This window comes from Dysidea avara, chromosome 11 (assembly GCF_963678975.1).
Source record: "Dysidea avara chromosome 11, odDysAvar1.4, whole genome shotgun sequence".
Classification (NCBI taxonomy): Eukaryota; Metazoa; Porifera; class Demospongiae; order Dictyoceratida; family Dysideidae; genus Dysidea; species Dysidea avara.
This window is the reverse complement of record NC_089282.1, coordinates 9,306,736-9,324,031: the sequence shown is the minus strand read 5'-3', so window position 1 is coordinate 9,324,031 and position 17,296 is coordinate 9,306,736. Positions and strand designations below refer to the sequence as shown.

The 17,296-nt window shown below is 37.2% G+C and overlaps 3 protein-coding genes across 4 annotated transcripts in view; 2 read left to right on the top strand and 1 right to left on the bottom strand.

Annotated features, from left to right (window-relative positions):
• LOC136238647 (uncharacterized) overlaps positions 1-17,296 on the top strand; it is a 123,485-nt gene that overhangs the window by 54,676 nt on the left and 51,513 nt on the right. The gene's annotated exons all lie outside the window — the stretch shown is intronic.
• On the bottom strand, positions 156-3,948 carry LOC136238651 (galactosylgalactosylxylosylprotein 3-beta-glucuronosyltransferase 3-like). 2 transcript variants are annotated; one of them, XM_066029222.1, is made up of 6 exons: positions 3,778-3,948; positions 2,305-2,442; positions 1,727-1,916; positions 1,305-1,512; positions 606-899; positions 156-331 (listed from the first exon to the last, which is right to left on the bottom strand). In XM_066029222.1, exons 1-6 carry the CDS (start codon positions 3,848-3,850, stop codon positions 233-235), a joined length of 1,002 nt encoding a protein of 333 aa, XP_065885294.1. In that variant the 5' UTR covers positions 3,851-3,948; the 3' UTR covers positions 156-232. The 2 variants fall into 2 exon arrangements, with proteins under 2 accessions (XP_065885294.1, XP_065885295.1); XM_066029223.1 differs by lacking the exon at positions 2,305-2,442.
• On the top strand, positions 3,917-16,252 carry LOC136238650 (uncharacterized). Its single transcript, XM_066029221.1, has 8 exons — positions 3,917-4,225; positions 12,818-12,880; positions 12,935-13,324; positions 13,380-13,613; positions 13,663-13,779; positions 14,962-15,127; positions 15,176-15,270; positions 15,852-16,252. The coding sequence occupies exons 1-8, from the start codon at positions 4,001-4,003 to the stop codon at positions 16,173-16,175; spliced, it is 1,614 nt and encodes a 537-aa protein (XP_065885293.1). The 5' UTR covers positions 3,917-4,000; the 3' UTR covers positions 16,176-16,252.

Below are 17,296 nucleotides of genomic sequence, written 5' to 3'. Positions count from 1 at the left end.
TTGACACGTGATTGCATGAATCGTTACTTTAGCAGTATGGATGCAAAAAACCAAGTGCCCACGTAAAATTAATGTTGACAAAGTTTTCACAGCCAGTCAAAATTAGGTCTTTTAGGTGTGCTCAATCATCTTCTCACAAAACATAACTGATAGTGTTCAATATGAAAAGGCTGGATCTGTAAAGGCTTGTGGCAGAAAATAAATTAACATAATACAAAGACATTAATGTCATTCAAGTCTCAATATCAGGATTTGACGGTCTTCCTTCTCTGATCAACTGGTCTTCCTGCTTCATCTTCGGTTTCTCTGTTCTAGTGTGCCACACCCACACCTAACACATCAGCAAAAATATTTGAATAACGTGAAAACGACTAAAATAGACACCATGAACACTTAAGCTGATTATACTAAATAGAGGAGGTAGGACATGCGTTTTGCATTGTCTCAATAGTTATTATATAAAACTAGCAATGGGGGGAGCTCAGTAGATGTTCAGACAGTAAGTACTTCATGTGTTGACTTACTGTGATTATTGCAGCATGCAATGCATGTCCTACCCCTCCGGTATGAAGTGTTAAGAACTTCAATATCTACAAAGGACTAACTTTAGAGCAGTCATCAGCTCTTGCTTCTAATTCATCCACTCCACCAACAAGATCCTGTAATAAGGAGCTCTCAACATATCCCCTCTTAGCATGTGGGTCCATTCTCGCTGTCTTTCTAGCCATTAGTAGTGGTAGGCTTACAGCAAATCCTGCCATGTCAAGTGGGAAGGGTCTACTAAGATCCCAAGCAGTGTGCCATCCAGTGACCTTTCCATTACTACACAGGGGACCCTCATATCTCAGACCACCACATATTCCTACTGGCCATACTGACACTTTACTTGTATGCCTCATCTAGTGAAGAAATAAACTATTTAAATAGGTCTGATGAGACGAAGCACACATATGCATGCATTCACAACAAATAATTGCATAAGGCTGATTGTCACAACAAATCGCCTCATGACAATTCACTAGAATTTACAGCACTACTAATTTGTGCAACTTATTCAAACATTGATAACACTCATTGCCTATCAACTCATTGCCTATCAACACCATCTACTACACAAAACAATAGAAGTTGGGACTCAAAATCAACAAATACAGCGGCACCAATAAACACATAAAAGCCAGCCAATTTAGTCAGGTGAGTTTAATTAATACTGTCACTCTCTTGATACTGTACTCACTATAGCATTTTAGGAAATTCAACAGAATACTATGCACAGGTGCCTATTACCAAACGAGTTTTTTTACCTCCTGAAAAAGTTGTAGGTCGTAAGTGTTATCATCATCTCCAAAGTAGACCACACCATCTACACTGTCTGAGTGATGTCCCCTTAGCCAGTCAATCCCAACATTTCTCTGCTCAACACCACGATTCTTCAACCACACAGGATCACTGTCCTTCAACTGTAATCTGGCATCAGTCCTTGTGTTTAAATGAGTACTGGGCACTGAACATCTATTAAATGTACAGCTCATTCACGAAACAGTAGCAGTTTGTATACACAATTAATGTACAAAATGTTCAGCATTTATCTATTGATCTCTCAGTGATCGACTGTTCTATTAGAGCTTTTAATAAAGGGCATAGTGGGTTTACTTATCGACATATTTTTCTAATACACAAACAGAACAGACAAATAAAGTGAGGAAATCATTAGTAAGAGACATACCTTGCCAGGAAACGTGTTACGAGTGGTGTCTTCTCCACCGAGTCCTCAACAACGATCCAGTGTAGATTACTAACATGCATCAAAGTGTGACAGAGTCTGGTGAGGTCTGCCTTCTGTGTGTGACGTGAGTGAGTCGGTGTAATCATGTATATCATGGGGAGGTCTTTCTTGTTAATATCATCTTGAGTAACTGTAACACATGAAAAAGATCAATGGTTATAGTTACATATACTTACATACATAAAACAAACTTTTATACCTGTAGTACAAGTGGCCATGTGTCTGAGTGTGTGTGTGTACATGTGTGTGTGTGTGCATGTATGTGTGTGTGTGTGTGTGTGTGTGTGTGTGTGGAGGGGGGCGTGGCAGCATGTGTCACACACACCTACAGGTGATACATGGTATAGCCTCCTGTGGGTTACTACTGTTTTGCTGTGATGCACAGGTAAGGAGTGTAGATGGAATGTGTTTCCCATGTATTACACAATGGTAGCATGTAGCAGGTGTATACACCAAATATAACTCTTGGGGGCAAAACAGATACTGCAACAAGAACATGGTAACAACAACCTTCTGACCATTGTACAGTTTCTGTTGAGATAGGGCCAATTCTTCAGCCTGGTGTTCGTTCAGTTGATGGGATAGCTTAATTTCATTCTTCAAAAATAAGATAGTCTCTTTTTGGAGAGCAACAGTCCGTAGACAATTTACATTATCTGCAAATATATCATTGTAACATTGCTTTACTTGCGAACAGTTTTTTTAAACACACAAAACATACTTACTGTAACATCAGAGCTGAAGAATGCATACATAAAAGGACAAAAATTAAATGCCTCAAGCTAAGTAGAGATTGAGATGCTAATCACAGCTGGGTATTTATAAAAGCCTTGCTATATGCTACTGATTTTTCCATACAAAAACTCATCCTTGTATATATCTTACGTGGTGAAATTTTTGGCATCTATTTGGTAGTTCTTTTGTCACCGTAACAATGGCACTTTGCTCTTTCACAGTGACAGGATGAGAGAGTGCATGGCATCTTGGTCAAGATTGTAGGTTATCACATGTAATAGTTTAATAACATCCCATGCTAATGGATTGAGGGGCAATACTAGCTTGTGACCTCAAGATTGACCTGGTACTTATATAGTGGCGATTGTAAGAAGTCATACAAGTTTGAAATAAATGGTCCTTTTGCAAGGCATCAACATGTGACAATCTTTGACAACCAAAGCCAATCTATATATCGGCTATCACTTATGTGTTTATTTAAATTCCAACAAGTTGATAACCGTAATAGCTAGAAAGATTTCACTGTAGCTACCACCATATTATAAAATTATTATTGATTACTCAACGACAAACAACTTCTGGTTGCAAGCAATACATTGCTTGCCTAGAAATCTTCATCCCCACCCCACCCCAACCTAGTTCCATGTGCCAGACAATTTGTGTGTGTGGGAGGGCATCTGGTTATTGTTGCACACATTCCATGATCACTGCCAGAATGTTTGCAGAGCCAATCAGACTCTATTATGAAACAAACACCAATTCTTAAAGGAATAAAGGAGTGAATTAATATGAGTCTGAATCTAGATTACAGATTGCTTTTATGACAGTGTAACAATGCCATGGCTTAATTTAGGCTCTTTGTTCTCCTAGTACAGAGTTCTTTTTAAAAAGTGTTGGTAAAGGAGTATGGTTCGCTGTGGAAATGTGGAACAGCAGAATTGTTGAGGAAGACCTTCAATGTTTCAAATATATCACCAAGACTTTATCAGTATGTCCCCACACAAACTGTCTGGTATGCAAGACTAACTCCAACCCTCCATGGAAGATATCCCCATTTATAACCAGGGGGTGCCGGTCATGATCGAGAGACCTATTTATTACAAGCCACAAGCCTATATAACAAAAAGTGGGGAGAAAAACTGTTACATGTTCATGTCAGATCAAATTTAGACCATGTACCTAGTACACAACAGATTTAGGTATGCACATTCACAAATTAATTACATATTCTATTTAATGCACAACACTAAACTCACCGAAATATTTGTAGATGATGAACAGCAGTACCGCGGATATACATAATATTAACGCCCCTTGTCTTCTTCTCATTGGATAGTCTTCTCATACCGCTATTGAGATTCAATCGCTTACAGTCACGTGACACCAACACAAGGCGCGAACTTTTAACGCGCGGTGTATGGTAACTCTGATGAGCTAGACTTGCTGTGAGGAATTATTCTCTTAGTTGCCCTGTTTAAAATGGAACACTGGAATATTGATGCAGTGTGTGAATTTCTATACAGAAATGATTTCGAAGAAGATATAGTGGAAACATTTCGAGTTAACAGGATTAGTGGAAAAGTGTTGTCGTTGCTTAGCGAAGATGACCTGAAAGAACTTGGATTATGCTCTCTGGAAGATCAGAAACACTTTCACCGTGCGTTACGTAAGGCACAAAAGGAGAAGGATACTGGTATCAAAACGGTACGTTTGCAAACTGCACTAATTCAGTAAGCTGGGGTATCAGATACTTGTGCCACACGGTCACTACATCTGTAGCCTCACTTGCAAGTAGCTATGTATGCATTTTAATTGCGTCTTGTGTATGGAGCACTGCAAGCTGGCTGCACTTTCTTGAATTTTGGCTTGAGGGTACAGAATTTTCATGCAACTTTTACTGAATGGATGCTTGTAGTAGGTCCGGTAAGAAAGTATATTCTAAATCAGAGCAGCAGCTGTCTAATGGTATCTACCGCTAACCTGAGGGTTACTCTGTCTGGACAGAATGAGATGCATTCTTATAAGAATGATAGCTTTCTTGGCATTGAATATATGCCCATGCGATTAAGGTGCAATAGTATAGAACGCGAACTAATCAGATTAATGCATTACATGTACACAGCTATATGTTGGTAGCTACACAGGTCAAGATGTCATGAACACAGTTATCTTTTGTATTAGTATAGCTTTGTCATTCATCAAAGCACTTTTTTGCTACACTGCAGTAAACTTTTGTATACAGAATAGAAGAGTGACCATGCAAAAATCTTCCAAATACTTGCATATCAGATGTGAAATTTCTATAAGGAAGTACTAATTAGCTAATTAAAGGGGCAGTGAGTTGCAAATTTGTTTTGTTGCAAGGCCATTCAAGATTACATGAAACACATGATTATTTTGTGTACAATATAATCTTGTCAGTGTGGGGGAGAACAATCTTAAAACTATCCACAGATTTTGTTCTATGGCTGTAAAAGGAATAAACAAGCAGCTGGGAAGTTATTGATACTACACAACAACTTGTGTATATCAACCATGCTACAATAATCTTATGGTTACAGTAATATTATCACTTTGGTCTTGAACAAGATAATCAAATAATCACAACTACTATAATATATTGCTTTGTTACAATGTTAGACAGCCCTGGGGCCATTCTAAGCTAGCCTACTTGGCTTACAATAGTTGTACAAGGACAGATATACAAAGACTGCCACTTTAATGGGAGACTTGCTCCTTAGCAATGACGTGATTTGTTTATGATTACATCATAAACTTGAATAGCTTCACATATAAATGATTCTTGAATCACCCCTTTAATTAAAGATTAATAAATCTGTTTAGTGTAAAATTGCTAGTCTCTGTTATAATAATGCTGGAAAAACCAATTCTGTCATGAGTATCAATAAGTAGGCCAGTGACACCAGTGATAATAAGTACAACATATACATGAATACAAAAAGACACAGTAATAAAAGGAAATTACAACACTGATGATTAATTTTAAAAATAATAGATAAGTTTGAAGTGTGTGCATATACTAAAGTACAGCTGTACACTATACTTGTTTGTTTGAATATTTTTGTAACATTATTATGACTAGTCAACTCAGCATACCACATCAAAAGAAGGATGTTAATGTTTCATCTGAATATACATCCCAACTATTAATTACTGACTTGAAAGTGAAGTAGTCATTATGCTTTGCTTTCAACTATGTTCAGCCCATTACACAGCACTACAAGCGAAAAACAGTAGAAGCACCTCTACAATCAATCCAGTTATGAAAAATATGGATAATTTGCACATCCCAAATATCAATTTCTGTCTTGAAAGTGGAAAAGGCCATAATGCTTTGTTTTTGGCTACGTTCAGCCCATTGCATAATGTTACAAATGAAAAACAGTAAGAAGAGCCTTTGCAATCAATCCAGTCTCCACAGAAAATACAGATGATTCCCATTTACAAATGTAGGGAAGCCATTGAGCTACTACGAATCGACACCCTGGGCTGTCAGCAAAAAGAAACAGGAAGCAAAGGAGGACAAAGGTACGTCCATGATGCGTGCATTGCAGTATAAAACACAACAAAAGTCTTACACAAGCCTCTGCACACTGAATGCTGTGCTTGAGTCGATTTTAATCCCTGAAGTTCTAATGTTTTAACAAAGTCAATTGATCAATTCTGTAAGCAAAAATTACAGTGTATATCATACAGTACAGTAGTACTGTACAGTATATTAGGGATCATGGAGGTAGGGATGCAGGAATTACGCCTGAATTATTTTGGAAATAATGATGAGGTAATAGAATTGAGCATTATTCCAAGAACATAATTGGCATAAAATCGAGATACTCTAATAGAGCAGTCACTTACTCTAATAGAATGATCGGCACAGAATAGTTTGTTAGTCACTAAACATCAAAAATAGCTTTTCTGACAAATGGATACAGCAGTTTTTACTGTTTCAAAATCTTGCTATACAATTTAATTACAAAAGTGAAGCAAAAGTTATATAAAATGGGAATAATTTTGAGTACATTTTGGCAATAACAGTACGATAGTACTGTATAGTAGGGACCACATAGGAGGAGGAGTGGCCCACAAAATAACATCACCCAAAAAACAACAACCTCAATTTTCCCTGACAACGATGAGGCAGTATTGGTTAGGTAAAACTAAGCCCAAACAAGCTTTCGGATCAATCCGAAACGCTTTCAACAAGTTGCTACGGAATTTAAAAAAATTATTTAATGGAATTTTCTACTGACTGACTGATGCCTTCAGACAAGCGTAACTCAATAACGGCTAAGGCTACGGGCTTGATTTTTTCACTGTTTGATGTCGCTTCGACCTAAGAGGTGCCTTTTGGCATACCGCAGTACGTACAATGCATTCTTCATGGACATACCGATGTCCTCGTTTGTGTCCCATTCATCTTTGTTGACAGCGAAAAGTGTTGATTTGGTGGTAACACATGATGGCTTCCCTTCGTAACAGAAATCATCCGTATTTTTCATAGTGGCTATTTTGTTAGCAGAGGTGTTTTTCGAACGGTTCTTGATTCATACTGCTGTGTAATGGGTTGAACATAGCCAACAACGAAGCGTAGTGGTTACTTCACTTTCATCTGGACGATAATTGATATAACTGGGGCGTGCGGCACCATTTCTTTCGGTATGCAGGGATTGCAGAAGTGCTTTTTGAATAGTTCTTGTGTAACAGCTGACAACGAAGCGTAATGGATACTTCACTTTCAGACGTTAATAACATAACTGGAGCACGCAGCGCCATTTCAGATGTGGTATGCATGGTCATAATAATTATTTTTAAAAAAAGTCAACAAACCTGGTATGCATGGTCATCATAATTATTACAAAAAAAAGTCAACAAACAAGTACACCAAAAAATTTGGAATTTTCAACTAGAGTACCATAGCACATCGATAACACTTATTGTTTTACTGTGATTTAATATCATGGACTACTCCAACTTGTTTCAGTACTTTTTATCGATGTGCTATGGTCCCTACTCTAGTTGAAAATTCCAAATTTACAAGTACACCAAAAAAATTGGAATTTTCAACTAGAGTAGGAACCATAGCACATCGATAATACTTCTTATTGCTTTACTGTGATTTAATATCATGGACTACTCCAACTTGTTTCAGTACTTTTTATCGATGTGCTATGGTCCCTACTCTAGTTGAAAATTCCAAAAAAAAATTGGTGTACTTGTAATGAGTACATTTTGGCAATAATAGAAGAATTTAATAGTGCTGTGAACTGGTATGCAATAAACTGGTTATTAACTAGTATTGTCTAGGTCAGCCAATTACCAGTTAAGAAGCCTTTAAACTGGTTTTGCCCACCCACTTGGTAAACCATAAATTACCCCTGCTGACAAGTGTTAATATCTTAACATAACCTCAAATCATGTGTAATTGCTGTATGTGAATGTAATAACTGTTATTGTAAGACAGAATGTTGATGGTCACTTTGGTACCACCCTAAAGCTTCCAGCAGGCTTGTTGAATGTCATTATGTCTGCCAATACCACTGTATTACATAGAAACCAGTTAACTGCCAGTTATTGGTTACTAGTTAACCGGTTTTGAATTTGTATCAGATTCACAGCTCTTGAGGAATAATGTAAAATTTTTGAAGAAATTCAGAATAGAGTAGTGATGAAAATTTTGAGCATAATTCCCACAGGCCTACACAGAAGTTTTGGTCTTTCCGGCCAAAAAATAACAGTTTCACAAGACCATCCTGATGCCTTGGCAGTATTGGTTAGGTATAACCAAGCCAAAAAGTGCCTTCAGCATGACCCTAAATGTTTCCAATAGATTTTTATGAAATTAGAAAAAAAGTTATTCAATCGAATTTTCTACTGACTAACTGCCTGCCTGCCTGATGCCTTCAGGCTAAGGCTACGGGCTTAATTTTTCACTGTTTGATGCCGCTTTGTCCCTAGATGTGCCTTTTGTCATACCGCAGTACGTATAGTACAATGCACACATGGATTTACCGTCCTCCTTTGTGTCGCATTTCTTTCTGCTGACTGCCCAAGGTGTCAGTTCGGGGTAGCATGATGCATAGCTTCCCATTTATAAATGGGTAATTTTCATAGTGACTGGATTGATTGCAGAGGTGTTTCTGATACTTTTCTTCATTTGTAGGACTGTGTAACAGGCTGAACATAGCCAAAAGCAAAGTGTAATGACCACTTCACTTTCAAACCAGCAATTGATAACTGGGGCTGCGTTTAGATGAAAACATTAACTTTGGCACCATCGTTTTCTTTGATGCGGTATGTGCGAGTTCACCAGTCATAATAAAAGGTATACAAACAAGTATAAGGAAAAAGTAGGAATTTTAAGTTCGATTAGGGATCATAGAAACAAGGGAGTTCGCCTAGATGCCTTCACCTAGATGCCTTCACCTAGATGCCTTCGCCTAGATGCCTATACCTGCAGGTATACTAGTAGATGTTTCAAATTTTTCCTTATACTTGTCCATATAGCATTCAAGTTAACAAGTGCACCCCATTTCCTAACCTTGAAATTATTCATTTACAGCTGTATATTGGTGTACTGTACGTTTAATATGGTATGTTTATCCAGCCAAGGACAGGCACAAACTGGGGCTTTAATACCCAATAAAATGGTCACCACACAAGTAGCCCTGTAATAAAAGAAATCTCCTAGTACATTTTCTGGATATGAGTTCACCAGTCGTAATAAAAGGTATACAAACAAGTATAAGGAAAAAGTAGGAATTTTAAGTTCGATTAGGGATCATAGAAACAAGGGAGTTCGCCTAGATGCCTTCACCTAGATGCCTTCACCTAGATGCCTTCGCCTAGATGCCTATACCTGCAGGTATACTAGTAGATGTTTCAAATTTTTCCTTATACTTGTCCATATAGCATTCAAGTTAACAAGTGCATCCCATTTCCTAACCTTGAAATTATTCATTTACAGCTGTATATTGGTGTACTGTACGTTTAATATGGTATGTTTATCCAGCCAAGGACAGGCACAAACTGGGGCTTTAATACCCAATAAAATGGTCACCACACAAGTAGCCCTGTAATAAAAGAAATCTCCTAGTACATTTTCTGGATATAGGACGTTTCTGGTCAAGCAGGATATTAATGATCAAGCACGTTAGTACTTTAATAATTTAATCATGATAGTTATAATAAGGATAACCCCCTTTTTGAAAAAAATCCTAATAGAATGCACACTTAAAAAGAAAAGCATCCTTTCCAACCCTATGGTGGTTCTTTGCAATGAGTATACTGTAGGTCCACTAGTAAGTACCAAGTGAAAAGAAACAGTATGTGTACAAAGCTGCATTTAACCATTTTTTATTTCACAGGCATATCAATTTTGAATAAAAGCAACCCAAACCGGGCTGTTTCTTCACCATTGCATGTACAAATCCATAAAAGAATGCGTTCAGAGTTTAGTTTGCTGGTTGTGCACTGCTTAATAAAATCTGTTTTCAGTATAGACCAGGAAGCTTAATCTATGCTGAAGATGTTGCAAGGTGGTTTTTTACTCTGTGATTACTGTATATTCATGGTAGGTTACCCAATCTAAATACTGTAATAGAGCAGTCACTTTAGTACTGTAATAATGCAGTCAAGCTTACTTGATAACAACAAAGCCTGTACTGAATTTGATGGCTATTTAAGGCACTAGTAATGTATATTCTAGCTCACTCTGTATGTATATGGCAATTGATCAGTTTCATGTGTGCATTGTCAAGTTATACTTGGCTGGAGACATCAGTTTGAGTTAGTCAGTCAGGAATTATAAATAAAATTAAAAAATTGTTGGATGGGTTTGGGGTTTGTCTGAAGACAATTTGGATTTGGTTGTGTCTAACCAATTATATAATACTGTTAAGCTGTCATGAAGGAATAGTGAGGCTGATTTTTTGGTATAATGTTTCTTGGCAAGAAAGTCCAAATTTCCATGATCCCTAGAGTGCAAAATTTCTCTTCCTACTTTTTTCATTATCAATAAAACAAATCCATTGCTAGATTAATTAATAGTACAGAAATCAGGTTAATATAAATTCGAAAGGGGAATAGGAATTACTGAAAAAAGCCATGAATCAAGAAGGGATTGCTGAGGTGGTAATGCAACCACACATTCCTAATAGATTGACTCTGTCTGTAACATCAAGAGGTGAATGTAGTATATAGTAATCACATGTACAGTAAAACAGTGATAGGCATGTGTTCGTCCATTTCAAGTAGTTGTTGTTAGCTTATTCTAGAGATATTAAAGTAAACTCTTCGTAACATGTTTCATTCCTTGTTTTGAGTCATAATAGAGATTTGTGGTCCTCGTTATCACCCTAACAATTCACGGCTTTTTTCAGTGATCCCTACCCTTTTGAATTTTTTAATTTTTATATGCAGTGAAACAAGGCTTATATATTGGTTAAGTGTATTGTATGAGTAACAGCAACTTATCTGTATATATAAAGCTGATAAGCCGTCCGTCTGTCTGACCGTTGCATTCCATTTGAGTTCACGCAATTTTCTTGCTAACTACTGAACGTATCAAAGCTCTTTGCGCCAAACGAAGCACTCATCATCTCAGAGTAAAATCACTGAAATGAAACTTCTAATTGCCATCGTTCATCGCATTAAAAAGTTAACACTGAAATGCTGATACCTTTACAGAAATAGTGTTACTAAAGGACAACAAAATTTTGCATGTAAGGAATGCACAGGTGTCTTACTTGAACATACTCAATTGAAAACGGCGCACTATATGGCAGACACCAATGCTACGGTCATTTCTTTTTGATGCCAGTGAGTTATGTATAGCCTAATACTATAGGACAGCACCATGTGTTTGGACCTGTGTGTAGGTACACACATTACTACAGTTGTTATAGCTTGACTTCTGCACGTAGGGCAGGTACCAGTGCTAGCCACGGATATAAGCATGAAAAATTGAAATACTCTAATAGAATAGTCACAACAGAATGACATCCTTACAGCAATCACACATACTTGTCACAAAACTAACTCATAAGGCACAAAACTTGCTGAATATATGTGGATACCAGGATGCTCCCATGTAAAGCTAAAAATAACAGCCATTTTCTGGCCCATTGATCAAATTAGAAATGGTCTAACATCATGAATTATCAAAATAAACGGTATAAGGCAATGTGTATGTAAACTACTTACTATATGTACTGTATTGGTCTATCATACCACGCCTGTTAACACAAGTTGATGTAGTGCTACTTCTAAAAACCAGGTGCCATGCAGCTAGCTAACTCATCTGGAATTAACTAACTATGTATTAAAGTTGTGCAATAATGCATAATTTATTTATTGTAATTCTTGGATTTTGTAATTCATGAAATTTTTGTATTTGCTCAATTACACTGTTATGCACTGCTAAAGAGGTGCTTGTTAAACAAACCGCTTTTAATAACGTATTATGCACAGAAGTATCTTCTAAACTTTTATAGTTTGACTACAGGTGTATAGTGTTTTTCCTGCAAATTCTCTTGACAAAGCATCAAAGCTGCTCTTCATTTTCGTTCGTGTATGTCGGGGATATGCCCCCTTTCCAACTGAAGGGATAGGCTATTCCTGGTAGTCTACAAGGCCTGCACTGTTGTTTCTCAATTGTTAAACACCTGTAAAATCCGAAGGGAAGATAATTCACAAAGTCTGAGGAGAGTCGCCACACCCGTATTTCAGTCCACTGAAAAAGAAACCACCTCAGAGTAAAGTTTACCTTTGCGTAAGTTAATACAGACTTCATTTCGCTTTACTTCTTACGTAAAAGCTGCTTTTACCATTACTATAACAATTTTGCTTGTGTGGGTGCGTACAGACAAACATAGATAGGTGCACACACACACACACACGCACACACACACACACACGCACACACACACACACACTTTTACGAAAACAATTTCAGTAAACCAGGCACATGCCCACAGCCAGCCTTCAGCCAGCTGTGGGCACACGCCTGGTTTAAAAAAACTTACATATGCATGGGTAGCGCTCACAATAATGTCCCTTACATGATCAGTCACAATATGTTTAATGAAATTGTAAAGAAAGTGATATGTGATGTATATAACAGTAACTATGTGATTATTACAAATAGCTAATAATAATAAGTAGCTGTTTATTGTGAATAGCTATCCCAAACTCTGCATACAGAAAACATACAGTATATATGTAAACATGCAATTAAGTCTGATAGATCACGTTGATGTCATCTATTGTGTTGTTTAGTTTCTTGATCATAGCAGTATTGATTATGAAACGGATTTCTCTGATGATGATTATTTTGTTGAGGTATTTGTATAAATAACTGCATGTACAACTTGGTTCCTTAATATTAATTTTTAGACCAAGCTGAAGAAAGTTAAGCTTGATCAAAATTCTTGCACCATATCTAGTTGCCTTGATTCTGTTGATTTAAAGCAGCAGCAACCAGATGATACACTTTCTTTTCCGTGTAAATTTCAGCAGCAGTCAAGTAGTCCACTTTACATTCCATTAGAACAGAACCAACCAGAGAGTTCAATTTCCATACAATTTGAAATGCTGAATTTTCGACAGAGGGTCTCTTCAAGCTTGAAAGAGCAGCAACTGTTTGGTTTAGCAAGAGCTAATTTTATCACTACCATAGCAAAAGCCATTTATCAAACCAAGTGTCATCCTACCAGGGAAGAGTATGAGTGTATTGCAACACAGATCATCTCAAAGTGGAGCTTTCTAAATGAACAAATTGGACATGTTAGTTACATTACTGTCATTATATGTAGCATTTAATAGCATGCCTTTTTTCCAGAACTTGTTGGTACAGTCTTTGATGACCAGGATGCGTGCTCTACGCAGTCAGATTGGTTCTGTCAAGCCCACTATTGGCTGGAAGCGTGGAACACCAAGGACCAATCGCAAGCAACCTCACCTAATGCCTGCATCACCTGCCTTTATTCCTGACTTTAGTGAAAGCAGAGAAATGCATGACACACGTGTGGAAATGTTACAGCTAGTATGCAAAAGTGATCATCCTTCTAAGAAGGTGTTAATGTCTACTTACATATAATTGTAATTGTGTTTGATTACTTCAGGTAATTCTGGATTTCATGGAGAGAACATTTCAATTCCGACGATGTGATGTGCTAGAAAGAAAATTTCAATTAAAAGATTTACTGCTGGCATACCCTCCCCTAAAAGATCCTGATGAGGTTAATATATTTTAGTTGTGATTTTAGTTGTGATACAGGCACGAGGCTTTTATCTGATATGTATGCCCAGCAGTTTATAAGTCACAGGCTGGAGGGCTGTGAGAATGCATATTAGGCAAAATCCCAAGTGGTCCGTGTTACAGTATGTGACACACGCATAGCAAACTGAATCATCAGTTTCTTGTACGAGTTTCAGACTTACTGCACTATCTTATATACCGTATTTACTTGATTTGTGCCACACCCTCGAATAGTTCCGCACTGCGGTACTATTTGAAGGTATTTATCCCTGTTTCTGAAAATAATTTTAATTGTACCACATCCTTGAATAGTACCACACTATACTTTCATAATTACTCTTTTCTAGTGCTCCAATACCTTTAGTATTAATTAATCTCCATCTCGATTTAAGGAAGGCATTGTCCTGCAAGACTTAAACGACTGTTACATAAAATTGAAATTCTGGATATTAGTTAGTAAACTGACCATGTAGCACTAGGTTGTGCTACATGGACTTGAGTGAAAGAAAGGTCTTGTATACAAGGAGTAAGTAGCAACATGTTGTGATTGTTTTATAAAGCTATAATATAGAATAGCTATAGTAGTTAGTGGCAGGTTTAAAATATTAGTAGCACACCCTCGAATAATACCGCAGTGCAGCACTACGTATTTGAGAGGTTTTATCCTTATTTTTGGGCAAAATCAAGTAAATACGGTATCTGGTTTTGTGGTACTCTTGCAAGGTACATTGTAACGTTGATCGTGGTTATGGAGAGAAAGCATCATGGCACACTGGTATAGTCTCCATCAACATTCAACTAGCATTTAGTGCATGGATTATTATGCACTGTATGTGGCTTCATTCCATGGTGTAAATGGCCGCCTAAACGATATTCATTCATTTTAACTGATTTCTTGCCACTCATTTTGTCTTTGATAGCAACTTGTGTTAAGTCAATTGCCAACGAGAAACTGTATGTTGTTAATTTCCTATATTAAGAATGTTGTGCTAGCATCAAAATACCACAATTGAAGTCACAGCTGGGCAACATTTGAATGTAGCCCAGGCTAACTGGCCTACATTGCAAACATAGCCCGGGCAGCACCTTTGATCTTCTTATGCACTATTACGTATTCTGCCTATGTGTAATCTATATATCATGTCATTCACTCACTGTACAGCTTGGTCATGAGCTTAACAGAATAATGGGAAGTGATGTTGTGTCTTATATCAACCATACATGGAAAATCCTATGTCCTAAAATTGTGGCCATTGGAAAGGATGAAGGATCAGGCAAGCAGCATGTAAACGAATTGATGTGTGGTCTACCAAGCAACATTCCTGATGGTATATGAATTATTGTGGGGTTAATCCTTTATAATTATTATACTGTAGGTGATCTGCAAGTGTTTGGACTGTGCCTTTTGTATTACCTGGTGCCTGATGCCACAGTAAAAGTAGACCTTGCTAAAATTGTCACTATAATGAAGGTAGGTTTGGAGAAAAGATTATTACAGTCACTTGCCTCTGTATTACATGTATATACTTTCACAAAAATAGCTAAGTAATCATGTAGTTGGTAGTAATCCAGGTTTTGTGTTTTCCACCAACAAAAAATCTATTGGAAACCAGCCTCATTCCTTCAGTAGTGGTTATAACCAAGATTTGATTTTTTATTGAGTACCTAACTAGCCAAGCATAATTGACTTGTAAATACTACAGGTGTATGTAAACACAGATAATTATAGTCTGTTTGGATGGACACTTAAGTTGTTCTAACATCAGTAACATGTTAGTTACACTGCTGTAATAGGAAAAATCATTCGTAACAAAATGAGCTGAACTCCATTGGCTGTTAAATGTCACTTGGGCTTGTTACCATACTTGTGTTTTATAAAGTGCAAGTAGAATCTAGGCTTAAAAGTCATGCACATGGTTATTTATCTGCCCATATATTGCTGTATTAAGTTGAAATGCAGCACACACTTCAGTACTTTGATGTTCCCACGCAAAGTACAGTTATAAAACTACCTGAGTTATACTTGTGTAATAACTGTAACTATTCATTTAGGAAGATGATAATGTACAACTAGTGTTGACACAACTACCAACGACTCAACCCTGTGTCATCATGAAGGGTACACTAGGTGAAGGGATCAAGGAAGCTTCATTGGTTGTACAGAATCAGATCATAACCACATTTGAGCCTAGAAATAGTGTGACCGTTCTGATGAGTGCTTTTTGTGCATATAACATGCACTATCCAGATGGGTGTTTTGATTTCTATACTGCTTTGGAGGTACTTTTTTTGAGACAAAGGTATCCTCCTCCAAGGAAAACAAAGCTAACTGCTGTGCTTAACAAACTGACTTACAGTAATTGTTCACCATGCTAATTGAAGTTCCTTCCTTGTTCATTAAATAACTTGGTGTTTATGAATTGTACTTCAGATTTTTCAAATTTTAAATCCATTTATGCCACAATAATCTTCACCCCTGCATGCTTATATGCACCAATACATCTCAACTACTGAACGTAGTGTGCCAGCATAACTTAAATATGAAAAAGGTAAAAATTAAACGAAGTGGCTATATTTACGTGCTCGTAATGTAGGATTTTTTTGCTATATTTATGGCATTCCTAAGTGCACATGTGCAAGCGTCTCTTGACTTAGTTTGTTACATTTTTTTAGCTGTTGATATTTAGCCGGTCATTGCTATTTTAAAAAAAAACTTAGAAAAAATTGTGACACAATAAGGTATAAGATACGAAGAAGAAAAAGTGTGATGTGACCAAGTCTCGAACCCACACATCCAGGTTTGGAGTACCCATGCTCTACCACTGTACCACCGGTGCTTGCTGGCTATTCCTATTGTTTCTGTACTATTTGAACATTACAAATATAAAATACTACATAGTCTAACCCATACCAGTGAAGAAGAAACCAAAGCTGAACCCGACCCTAATCCTAACGTTAACCTGACGTTTGCCTTTTAAACACAATGATGACTTTCACTGTCTGTATGAAGGTAAGGTTTTGGGTGAGTTAATTCAAGGTGAGTTAGGGTTGGCCCGGCTTTGCTCATTCCAACCCTAGCTCACCTCGAACTCACCCAAAACCTTACCTTCGTACAACTAGTGTGTTTGATACTCAAGTTACATGTATACAACAAATGAATGGCTAAATAAATATTTGCACTGTGACTGTGCACTTAGGAATGCCGTAAATATAGCAAAAATCCTACGTTCCGTAAATATAGTCACTTTGAAAATTAAATTAACCATGTTGCTCAGTTGTGCGGTATATAAAGTGCTTTTTCAAGGCTTTAATTCCTGTTTATTATAGGTTAAGTAATTCAAAGACTGCAGCACAAGTTGCTGTCAGAGTTTCACTGGAATATTTCTGCCGGCATGATCAACCTTGTCCCAGCATGCAACCATCAGCTTATAACTATAGAAAATTGTTGGTTCCGGAGATATTGCTGAAATTTGTGCTGATTATCAATCATCTCAGTA